The 12,564-nt window shown below is 37.3% G+C and overlaps 1 protein-coding gene across 6 annotated transcripts in view; it reads right to left on the minus strand.

The window, feature by feature from the left end:
* Window positions 1-12,564, minus strand: part of CFAP70 (cilia and flagella associated protein 70) — a 108,344-nt gene that overhangs the window by 37,604 nt on the left and 58,176 nt on the right. For 5 of the 6 annotated variants that reach the window (XM_059397757.1, XM_059397755.1, XM_059397756.1 and 2 more), the window contains 3 exons: window positions 12,177-12,367; window positions 10,093-10,224; window positions 4,931-5,056 (listed from right to left, as the gene is read on the minus strand). In XM_059397757.1, coding sequence (XP_059253740.1) covers window positions 4,931-5,056; window positions 10,093-10,224; window positions 12,177-12,367 — 449 coding nt within the window. The remainder of the gene's footprint in view (window positions 1-4,930; window positions 5,057-10,092; window positions 10,225-12,176; window positions 12,368-12,564) is intronic. The other variant, XM_059397754.1, reaches the window with a different exon arrangement.

Here is a 12,564-nt window from a genome sequence, read left to right on the forward strand (position 1 = left end):
AACATAAGGATACATCCAGACTGAAAGTGAAGGGATGGAGAAGCATCTTTCATGCCAATGGGCCTCAAAAGAAGGTCGGGGTAGTGATTCTCATATCAGATAAATTAGATTTTAAACTAAAGGCTGTAGTCAGAGATACAGAAGGACACTACATAATTCTTAAATCCACCAAGAAGATCTAACAATTGTAAATATTTATGCCCCCAATATGGGAGCAGCCAATTACATAAGAAAACTGTTAATCAAGATAAAGAGTCATATTGATCTGAATACATTAATAGTAGGAGATCTTAACATGCCACTCTCAGTAATAGACAGATCATCCAAGCAGAAAATCAATAAGGAATCAAGAGCATTGAATGACACATTGGACCAGATGGACCTCATAGATATATACAGAACATTCCACTCTAAAACAACAGAATACTCATTCTTCTCGAGTGCACGTGGAACCTTCTCCAGAATAGACCACATACTGAGTCACAAATCAGGGCTCAACTGATACCAGAAGATTGAGATTATTCCTGCATATTGTCAGATCACAATGCTTTGAAACTGGAGCTCAACCACAAGGAAGGGTTTGGAAAGAATTCAAACACCTGGAAGCTAAAGACCACCTTGCTTAAGAATGCATTCTTGGATCAACCAGGAAATCAAAGAACTTAAACAATTCATGGAAACCAATGAGAATGAAGACACTTCAGTCCAAAATCTACGGGATACAGCAAAAGCGGTACTAAGGGGGAAATACATAGCCATCCAAGCCTCCCTTTAAAATAATGGAAAAATCCAGAATACACGAGCTGTCTCTACACCTTAAAGAACTGGAGAATCAACAACAAATTAAGCCAACTCCACCACAAGAAGGGAAATAATCAAGATTAGAGCAGAGATCAGTGAGATAGAAACTAGAGATACAGTAGAACGCATCAAAGAAACTAGAAGTTGGTTTTTTGAAAGAATCAATAAGATCAATAAACCATTAGCCAAACTAATCCAAAAGAAAAGAGAGAAGGCCCAAATTAATAAAATTATGAATGAAAAGGGAGAGATCATAACTAACACCAAGGCAATAGAAACAATCATCAAAATTATTATCAACAATTACATGCCAATAAGTTAAGCAACCTAGATGAAATGGATGCATTCCTGGAAAACTATAAACTTCCAAAATTGAACCAGGAAGAAATTGACAACCTGAATAGACCAATATCTAGTAATGAGCTAGAAGGAGTGATCAAAAACCTCCCAAAAAACAAGAGCCCAGGACCTGATGGATTCCCCAGGGAATTCTACCAAACTTTCAAAGAAGAAATAACACCTATTCTCCTGAAGCTGTTTCAAAAAATTGAAGCAGAAGGAAAAATTTCAGACTCTTTTTATGAAGCCAGCATTACCCTGATCCCCAAACCAAGCAGACCCCACCGAAAAGGAGAATTTGACCAAAATCACTGATGTGTATGGATGCTAAGATTCTCAACAAGACCCTAGCAAATAGGATCCAACAGCACATTAAAAAGATGATCCAACAGCACATTGAAAAGCACATTGAAAAGATGACCAGGTGGGATTCATCCCTGGGTTGCAATGATGGCTCAACATTCGCAAATCGATCAATGTGATAGAACAAATCAATAAGAGAAGAGAGAATAACCACATGGTCCCCTCAATTGATGCAGAAAAAGCATTTGATAAAACCCAGCATCCATTCCTGGCTAAAACACTTCAAAGTATAGGGATAGAGGGAACATTTCTGAACTTCATAAAATCTATCTATGAAAAACCCACAGCAAATTATCATCCTCAATGGGAAAAAGCTCACAGCCTTCCCGTTGAGATCAGGAACACGACAAGGATGCCTACTCTCACCACTCTTGTTCAACATAGTATTAGAAGTTCTAGCAACAGCAATCAGACAACAAAGAGAAATTAAAGGTATCCAAATTGGCAGTGAAGAAGTCAAACTCTCTCTCTTTGCATATGACATGATACTTTATATGGAAAACCCAAAAGACTCCACCCCCAAACTATTAGAACTCATACAGCAATTCAGTAATGTAGCAGGATACAAAGTCAATGTACAGAAATCAGTGGCTTTCTTATGCACTAACAATGAAAACACAGAAAGGGAAATTAGAGAATTGATTCCATTTACTATAGCACCAAGAACCATAAGATATCTGGAAATAAACCTAAACAAGGAGGTAAAGGATCTGTACTCGAGGAACTACAGAACACTCATGAAAGAAATCAAAGAAGACACAAAAAGATGGAAGAGCATTCCATGCTCCTGGACTGGAAGAATAAACATTGTTAAAATGTCTATACTGCCTAGAGCAATCTATACTTTTAATGCCATTCTAATAAAAATGAGCTGGAGCAAACAATCCTAAAATTTGTATGGAATTAGAAGAGACCCTGAATTGCTAAGGAAATGTTGAAAAAGAAAAACAAAACTGGCAGCATCCCGTTGCCTGATTTCAAGCTTTACTACAAAGCTGTGATCATCAAGACAGCATGGTACTGGCATAAAAACAGACACCAGGTTTCCAAACTTAAAAAGTTATGTAATCTGTGTGGTGCTAGTATCAAGATAAATATATCGAACAATGGAATAGAATAGAGAGCCCTCACATATATGGTCAAATGATTTTTGACAAAGAGACCAAGACCATTCAATATATAAGGGCAGTCTTTTCAGCAAATGGTGCTAGGAAACCTGGATATCCACATATACATGTAAAAAATGAAGTTGGACCCCAACTTAATGCCATATACAAAAAATAACTCAAAATAGATCAAAGACCTAGATGTAGGACCTAAAACTATAACATGACTCTGGATATCACAATAATTTCTTGGATATGATACCAAAGGCACAGTTAACAAAAGAAAAAAAAAGACAAATTGGACTTCATCAAAAACCTTTAAAAAAAACTTTTGTACATCAAAAGAAACTCAATGGAGTAAAGAGGTAATTCACAGAATGGGAGAAAATATTTGCAAATCATATACCTGTAACTGGTAAGAATATTCAGAATATGTAAAGAACTACTAAAACTCAACAACAAAAATTAAACAAAAGTGACTCAAAAGTGGGCAAAGGACTTAAACAGACATTTCTCTGGAGATCTACAAATGGCCAAAATGCATGGGAATATCACTAAGATTATACTTTTTTAAGGTAAATACCCAGGAGTAGAAATTGCCAAACTATTTTCCAGGGTTGCTTCATCATTACGCATTTCCTCCAGCAAAGTATGAGGGTTCCAGTTGTTTTGTATCCCCACCAGCACCTCTTATTGTCACCATTTTTCATTTTAGTTATTCTAATGTATTGTAGTGGCACTTTATTGTGATTTGAATTTGCATTCCCTAATGGCTAATGATGTTGAACTTCTTTCCATGTTCTCATTTATCATATTTATGTCCTCTTTAGTGAAATATCTTTGCAAATCTTTTGCCCATTTTTATTTAGTCATTTTTCTACTGTTAAATTTTGGGAGTTCTTAATATTCTGGATACAAATCTTTTGTCAGATATATGTTTTGCAGATATTTTTTCCCAATATCTACCTTTCTTTTCTTTCTCTTAATACTACCTTTTACAAAGCACACATTTTAATTTTGATGAACTTCCATTTATCCTATTTTTCTTTTATGGATCATGCTTTTGCATCATGTCCAAAACTCCAGGTCATGAAGACTTTCTTCTTTGTTTTTTTTTCTAAAATTTTTACAGTTTTATGTTTTACATTCAGATCTATGGTTCATTTTAAGTTGATTTTTTTTTTTTTTAAGTAGGCTCCACACCCAGCCTAGAGCCCAGTGTTGGGCTTGAATTCACGACACTGAGATCAAGACCTGACCGAGAGCAAGAGTTGGATGCTCAACCACTTGAGCCACCAAGGTGCCTCTTCTTCTTCTTTTTTTTTTTTTAAGATTTTATTTATTTATTTGACAGACAGAGATCACAAGTAGGCAGAGAGGCAGGCAGAGAGAGAGAGGAGGAAGCATTTTCCCCTCTAAGCAGAGAGCCCGATGTGGGGCTCGATCCCAGGTGCCTGGGATCATGACCCGAGCAGAAGGCAGAGGCTTTAACCCACTGAGCCACCCAGGTGCTCCACCAAGGTGCCTCTTAAGTTGATTTTTTTATACAATGTTTGAGGCTTAAGTCAAAGTTTATTTTTTGCATATGGATGACCAACAGTTCTAATACCATTTTTTTTTAAAGACTGTCTTTTCTCTATTGAATTTCCTTACACCTCTGTCAAAAATATAATGGCCACGGTCGCCAAACTGTGGAAAGAACCAAGATGCCCTTCAACGGATGAATGGATAAGGAAGATGTGGTCCATATGCACTATGCAGTATTATGCCTCTATCTGAAAGGATGAATACCCAACTTTTGTAGCAATATGGACGGGACTGGAAGAGATTATGCTGAGTGAAATAAGTCAAGCAGAGAGAGTCAATTATCATATGGTTTCACTTATTTGTGGAGCATAGCAAATAACATGGAGGACATGGGGAGATGGAGAGGAGAAGGGAGTTGAGGGAAATTGGAAGGGAAGGTGAACCATGAGAGACTATGGACTCAAAAAACAACCTGAGGGTCTTGAAGGGTCAGGAGGTGGGAGGTTGGGGTAACCAGGTGGTGGGTGTTAGGGAGGGCACATATTGCATGGAGCACTGGGTGTGTTGCAAAAACAATGAATACTGTTACGCTGAAAAGAAATTTTAAAAAATAATAATAATAATAAAAATATAATGTCCTTATTTGTGTGGATCTATTTTTAGGTTCTATTTTATTGATTTATGTGTCTATCCTTTCATCAGTCCTGTTGGGTTTTAAATAATTAAAAACTATTTGTTATATCCATATTATACAAATAATAGTAACAATTACCACTGGCAAGACATTTAATTACCTCTTCATAATACACTGCTGCCATTTCAAAGTTCTCATTGACTTCTGCTTCAAATGCAAAGAGTCGAAGCTGTTCACTGCTTGTATAGATAGTTGAAACAGCACCTTGGATATCGTCTGGCATGGTCTTGTCATCAAGATATTAAACAAAACAAAACAATTACAAGTAGAGAGTCTTATAAGAATAAACTAGACGTGAGAACCCAGTTATAAGGTTGAAAATGATATTAGGGTTTTTTACAGCCTTGTCGATATATTAAGAGAGTGAGAGTGAACCAAGAGAGAAATATCGAGGGTGAAAGAGAAGCTCAGGTGTCTGAATACCAACAACCTAAGCTCATAGAAGTGAGTAAAAATTAATTTGGGCTCCTCAACCCTCAGGGCAGTCAAAAATCTCTATGTAAGCTTCCTTTGACCTCAAACAGCTTACATTTTCTCTAGTGTACATGAAAAATATTATCATTTTTAGGTGCCATTACATGAAAAAGGTTGGCAAACACTAGCTAGAGTCTTCAAACATTGAAAAAACAGGAGATAAGGGTAACGCTTTGGAAGTTGCTTCTGTACTTTTAGTGAGATATTTAAACATATCCCAAAAAGGAAACATCTTAGAAATCGCCAGAATGTAGGAGAAAACCCCCCAAAATATTATTCTCTATATACCCACTTAGGAAAGCAGTTCTGGTATAGTAAGTAATCTCCTGGATCAGAAGATATTGTCAAGGCAGACCTCCCCAAATTCTTTAATTAGAAGTAAAAATATTTTCAGTGACATTAACAAGTAGAGTTGCTAAGGGATGTAGAGAGTAAAGCCAAATTTAAGATGGGCCAAAGAGAGTTCCTGATCATGGAATAATGCTTCTGTTTTTGTTATTTTTAACTTTGATGATCTTGACCTCCAAATCCCTCCAGCAACACACTTCTTTGCAAACCAGAAATACTCTTATCTCTAACATTCCACTCCCAGAATCTACTTTACAAGCCTTCAGTCTTTTGGTCACTTAATCCCCTGAAAACTGCTCTTTAACTTTATTTCCTTCATTTCCAATATGCCTATGTTTCCCAAGTGGGTAAGCTTGGACCTCTGATCATCCATTCATACTATTCTCTCGCCAGCACACTCAGGTCCCAGGCAACCTTGTCCTTCTTCTGCACTTGGTCTGAAGATTCCCCAATTAAAACAACCCTGCTATCTGACTTCTTAAGTCTTAGACAAGAGCTGCTAATAGGTCCTTAGGAAAACTGCGTACACAAAGAAATCTCTGGGCTGCCACATATTCTTTGGCATTCAGCCTTAGCTGAAGACCTTTCATACTCTCTGCAATCTATGTAGTTGTCCTTGTTCAACAACAAATTCCATAATGCTATCATGCAGTACCTAAATATTCTTCTCTTTCTTCATGTTTTTTTTCTTATTTTTTATTTATTGTTTTTTTTAAGATTTTATTTTTATTATTTATTTGACAGAGAGAGAGATCACAAGTAGGCAGAGAAGCAGGCAGAGAGAGAAGGGGAAGCAGGCTCCCCACTGAGCAGAGAGCCTGATGCGGGGCTCGAACCCAGGACCCTGAGATCATGACCTGAGCTGAAGGCAGAGGCTTAACGTACTGAGCCACACAGGCGCCCCTTCTTCATGTTCTTTATTCAAATGTTATTTCCTTCAAGGTCCGCAAAGACATTACTTCACAAAGGAAATGGAAATCATTAGGCCAGAAATCCCTCAACTAATGAACTCCACACTGAAAGAATTTATTTCTGCATCCATTGTATATCCTTCCTTTCAGTCTGAGGAAGAAGCATCACATCCTTCTCTGTTCTTGATCCTTTCCTACCTGTATATACCCTGGGCTTTGCCATCAATTATTCTCTCTTTCCTTCTATTTTCAATTTGTTCCCATCTGCTGACTCCTTTTCCCAAACCTATGGATATGCTAAAGACATCTCCAGCTTAAAAAATCTCTATCATTTCTAGCTACTACTTTCCCCTCCCTTCCTTTCATCTTCCAACTTCTTGAATTTATATTCACTTGCTTCTTAATCACTCATTTACTCCACAGTTCATTATAATTTGAATCTACTCCATTAGCTCACTGATATTGCTATGTGAAAGTTAATAACCTCTTTATTTTCAGATTCAATGAAAACTTTTCAAATTTTGTTTTTCTTTTTTCCCCCAGTTTATTGAGATATAATTGACATACCTCACTGTGTAAGTTTAAGGCATAGAGCATAATGGTTTGAAAGACACATTCTATAAAATAATTACCACAATAAGTTTAGTTAGTATCCATCATCTCAAATGGACATAATAAAAAGAAAAAGAAAAAAAGAAAATTTTTTTCTTGTGATAAGAACTCTTAAGATTTACTCCCTTAACTTTCACATATATCATTCAACAGTGTTAGCTTTAGTCGTCATGCTGTACATTACATCACTAGTACTAGTTTATCTTGTAATTTGAAGTTTATACCTTTTGATGACCTTGTTCCAATTCTCCTTCCCCATGAACTCCTAGGGATATTTAACATTGTTGACTATTTTTTCTTCTTAAAATTATCTCCCCTTAGCTTCTGTGATACCACTGTCTTCTGGCTTTTACCTTTTTAACAATTCACTTATCTCCTTCCATTAATTACTTTTTTTAATTAAAGATTTTTATTTACTTACTTGACATAGAGAGACACAGCGAGAGAGGGAACACAAGCAGGGGGAGTGGGAGAGGGAAGAAGCAGGCTTCCCGCTGAGCAGGGAGCCTGATGCGGGGCTCAATCCCAGGACCCTGGGATCATGACTCGCCACCCAAGCACCCCTCCTTCCATTCATTCTTTTACTCACCCATCCCTTAAATGCTGCTGCTTGATAGGGTTCCACTGACAGCTCACTTCTCTCTCGACTCATGTTTTTCTCAGCAGCTTAATTTATGATCATATTTTAACTAGTATCTAAGGCATATCTTTTGTTGCACTTCACAGATACTGGTTTTTTTTTTTTTTTTTGTCTTTTGGTTGTTTTTTTGTCTGTTTTTACAAATTGAAGATTTGTGGTAATTGTGTCAAACAAATCTATTGTGCAATGGGATTTGCTCACTTTGTGCCTCTGTGTAACATTTGGGTAATTGTCACAATAATTCAAGCTTTTTCATTGTTAAATATATTTGTTACAGTGATCTGTGATCTGTCGTTAGAATTCGCTGAAAACTCAGATGATGGTCAGGATTTTTTAGCAATACAGTATTTTTTTTTTTAACTAAGATACATACATTGTTTTTCTAGACATAACGCTATTGCATACATAATAGTCTCCAGTATAGTGTAAACATTTATATGCACTGGGAAACCAAAAAATTCATTTGACTTGCTTTATTGTGGTGGTCTGGAACCAAACTTGTCGATATCTCCAAGTAATGCCTATATATACTCATGGCTCCCCAAATCTTCTCTCCAGCTCAGATCTCTCTCTTGAGAAAAACCCCACAAGAACCAATGTTCAAAAGTGATTTCAACAATCACCTGCCTCCTACCAAATTCACTTGTGTTGTATTTCCTGTTCAGGTTAATGGTACTATAAGCTACCCCATCATTGAACCTTAAACTTAAGAATCTTTGACCCCTTTATTACCAAATAATAACTGGTTAACACCACCAGTTTCATCACACCTAACCCATATGACATACTGCCATCAGAGTGTTTTTCATAAAATGTAGATCTGATCATATTATTCCACTTATAATGTAATTAAATTTATTGCTTCCAAATGCTAATAAGGGAAAAAGTCAAAACTTCTTTGTGTAGCATATAAGGCTTCCATCCACATTCTCAATTCCCCTACTAGGAACTGATCTCCACTTCATCCTCTGTTCCTAAATGATAGGCAGTTTCTGTATATGCCATACTTCCAATCTTCCAAGCTTTTGTGATGTTCCCTATGACTCAAATGCTCTGAAACATCCACCTGGAAAATTTTTAGTCTTCAAGTTCAAGGCACAGCTCTTCTGTGAATCCTTTCCTGACACCTTTCTCAGGGTGAAGCTGACCACTCTTTAGGCATCCCCAAACTTGCTCTCCCATGGACATGTCCCTATCATAGCACTTACCTCACCCTACTGCGCTTATTTGCATTTGATGTCTCTCTTCTCTACTAGACAGGGATTCCTTGACAGCACAAGGCAATAGTAATTACTATCTCATGCTCAATTCTCAAAGCAATTTGTCTAAATCATCTGTGCTCAAGGTAGAATTGTTTTCTTAATCCTAGGATATTGGACACTCCTCACCTTCCCCCTCCAGAAAGACAAGGTGAAAGAAAAAGTAATAGTGATAGAGAAGAAAGCAACTGTAAAGGGAAAAACAAACAGAGGGTTTGAGGAACCATGGCTGCTTAGAGACGACCAAGGGGACAAAAAGACTTGGATTTTCGCCATTGTTTTCAAATAAACCACAATTATATACATTTTAAAATGAGCAAATGAAGACAATATGCAAGCTGTGCAAATATATATAGAAAGAGACAAATGGGAGAAGAGAAGGCTAACAGTCAAGTAGAAAAGGCATGTTTGGGGGCACCTGAGTGGCTCAGTGGGTTAAGCATGCAACCTTTGATTTAGGCTCAGGTCATCACCTCAGGGTTGTGAGATCAAGCTCTGTATGGGGGCTTCACAATGGGCAGGGAGCCTGCTTGGGACTCTCTCTCTCTCTCCCTCTCCTTCTGCCCTACTCGCTGCCCTCTCAAAAAGAAAAGAAAAGAAAAGGCACGTTTGAACTGTCATTGTCATTCAGGTATAATATCTGAAAGCTCATAATGTTTCTTAGTTTTGATTGCCAATCATGGAGAGCAAACTGAAAATTGTGCACACTCACAGAATGAATAAAATGATGATTTTTGTTTTATAATTTAATTAGCTGACTTTATATATTTCTTTTATCCATCACATTTAAGACAGTTATGAAAGTTATTATGCCAGGAAGTTGAATTATTCTCCCTCATTCTCCCAAAAACTAGTTTTATAATTTAGGCAGTTTCTTACTCATCTTTGTCAGTGCAACAGAGTAGACACCTCATAAATGTTTGCTGAATGAAGAAAGGAAGCAAGCAAAGAAGGAATCATTCAGAGACCCTGATGTCCTATGAAGAAAAGGAAAGGCTCTTAGTTCTTGAGCACCTACCTGGTTTAAGGCCACATGCATCTGATCCACCAAGAACACATAGAGCTCACTAATAAATGTCTGCAGTTCCTCCTGGCTTTCAAATGGTGTTGTCTTCAAATACTTCTCTCTCACAATCTTTACTACAGCATGCTGTAAGAGACATAGATCATCCATTTGATTATATAGAGTCCAGCACCACACTGACAACATAGGCCTCCCTTGAGCCCTGGTCTAAGGCTCATCAGAACTTCAGAAAGTGATTAATTTCTCCCTTGGTAACTACTAGAATGTCAGGTCTCTGATTTTCCCCCAGTCAGCATACTCTGCATGACTTCTTTTCTCGACGCTCTCTCTAATACAGTCAATGCAGAATATGTGAAGAGAGCCATAAAGCTAAAGAAGACCTCAGCATTAGGTTTATGCATTACATCTCTCATGGTGACCACATGATACAAGAGGAAAAGGTGTGATTTGACAATCTAGAGAATGGAATTATAATTCTACCACTGTACAACCTCAAAAATTGAAGTTACTACCTCATTTTCCTCATTTGTTATATGGATGTGTACTTCTGGTCTTATTATCTTACTCAGAAAATTATTGAGAAGCCAAAGAAAGATAACAAGTAGGTGATAAAACTTAAAATGCTGTACAAATAACATATTGCTGTAGCCATGACAGTACCCCCTTCCCAGCTAACATTATTGCCAGGTTTTATACTAAGCACTTTCCATGTATCATATTATTTAATTCTCATAATGACTTCACGAGATAGTATTATTATTATTCCTCATCATTACACAAAGTAATTAAATCTCAGAGAGGTAAAGTCATTTGACCATTCAGCTAGTAATGGTAGAACCAGGAATCAAACTAAGTTGTGAATATGCCACCTACTGAGAAGAGCTCCTCACCTCCATGGGCATCAGTTGTTTTTCACCTTATTACTTCCATGTGCTTTCTTTGTATCTGTTATGTACAGTACAGAACACATGATAAATGTGCACAGAGAGGCAATCCAGCATAGTTAAGAACGTGAATTCTGGAGCAAGAAGGCTGCCTGAATATGAGTCTCATCTTTACCCTTTATTAGTTCTACGCTCTTGGGGAAATTACTTAACCAATTAATACTGAATTTCTCCAACTGTAAAATGAAGACTATCTACTTCATAGCGTTGTTGTTAGGATTAAATTAGTAAAATACAAAGCATTTAAAAATTTGTCTGGTGACCAGGTGGTGGGTATTAGAGAGGGCACAGATTGCATGGAGCACTGAGTGTGGTGCAAAAACAATGAATACTTTTACGCTGAAAAGAAATAAATAATTTTTAAAAAAATTTTGCCTAGTGTACTGCAAATGGTCAATAAAAGCAACATGGACGGGACTGGAAGAGAGTATGCTGAGTGAAATAAGTCAAGCAGAGAGAGTCAATTATCATATGGTTTCACTTATTTGTGGAGCATAACAAATAGCATGGAGGACAAGGGGAGTTAGAGAGGAGAAGGGAGTTGAGGGAAATTGGAAGGGGAGGTGAACCATGAGAGACTATGGACTCTGAAAAACAATCTGAGGGTTTTGAAGGGGCGGGGAGTGGGAGGTTGGGGGAACCAGGTGGTGGGTATAGGAGAGAGCGCGTATTGCATGGAGCACTGGGTGTGATGCAAAAACAATGAATACTGTTATGCTGAAAATAAATTTTAAAAATGTTTAAAAATTTTTTAAAAATAAATGTTAACCATTATGATGCAAAAGATTATCACTAAGTAAATATTTCTCAAATATTAGTGATTCTGTGGACTATGGAAAGGTAGGTAATGGGAGACAGAGAATTAGTCATGGAATCAATACCAGGGACAAAGTTTCTACCTGCCACAGTAATATGAAACCTGGCTCAAAATCTGGCCTAGCCTCAAGTAAAGACTTAAAACCAAGGCTTTGCACAAGTGGAGCTTCTCATGTTCTATCAGATGGAACATAACTCTTGGCACCAACAGCAAGGAGTGTGGAAGCATAGCTGAACATGACCACAGAAAAACTAATAATTAGGAATGTAGAAAAGAAGCCTCATAAAACTCCATTGAACAATTAAAGGAAGATTTACCTTGAGCTGTTCTTTGAAAGCGAAGTATTTTCCAGAGCAGTTAAGTTCATAGCTGAGCAGGCACTTCTGCTCCTCCACGGTTTCACTATCCATGTTATTCCCCAGTTTGGCCACCTGTTTTCCAAACATCCTATGATACTCATCCAGAATAGCTCTAGAAATATTCTTGATCTGCATGTGGTAGTCACTCACTGCCTAGCAAAATACAAAATATCTGGTAAAGAGGCTGCAAAGAGATCAAGATATATAATGGAAGTCTGAAACTGGATTGGGTTTTACATTCAATAATGCTTTAGGTATAAATTGCCCTTTACTTTTCAGCTCAGAGACTACCAGCCAAAGAGGAAACACTATTCACTATTCATTTTATGTCACTGGTCACAAAAAG

The sequence above is a fragment of the Mustela nigripes genome, chromosome 4 (assembly GCF_022355385.1).
Source record: "Mustela nigripes isolate SB6536 chromosome 4, MUSNIG.SB6536, whole genome shotgun sequence".
Lineage (NCBI taxonomy): Eukaryota > Metazoa > Chordata > Mammalia > Carnivora > Mustelidae > Mustela > Mustela nigripes.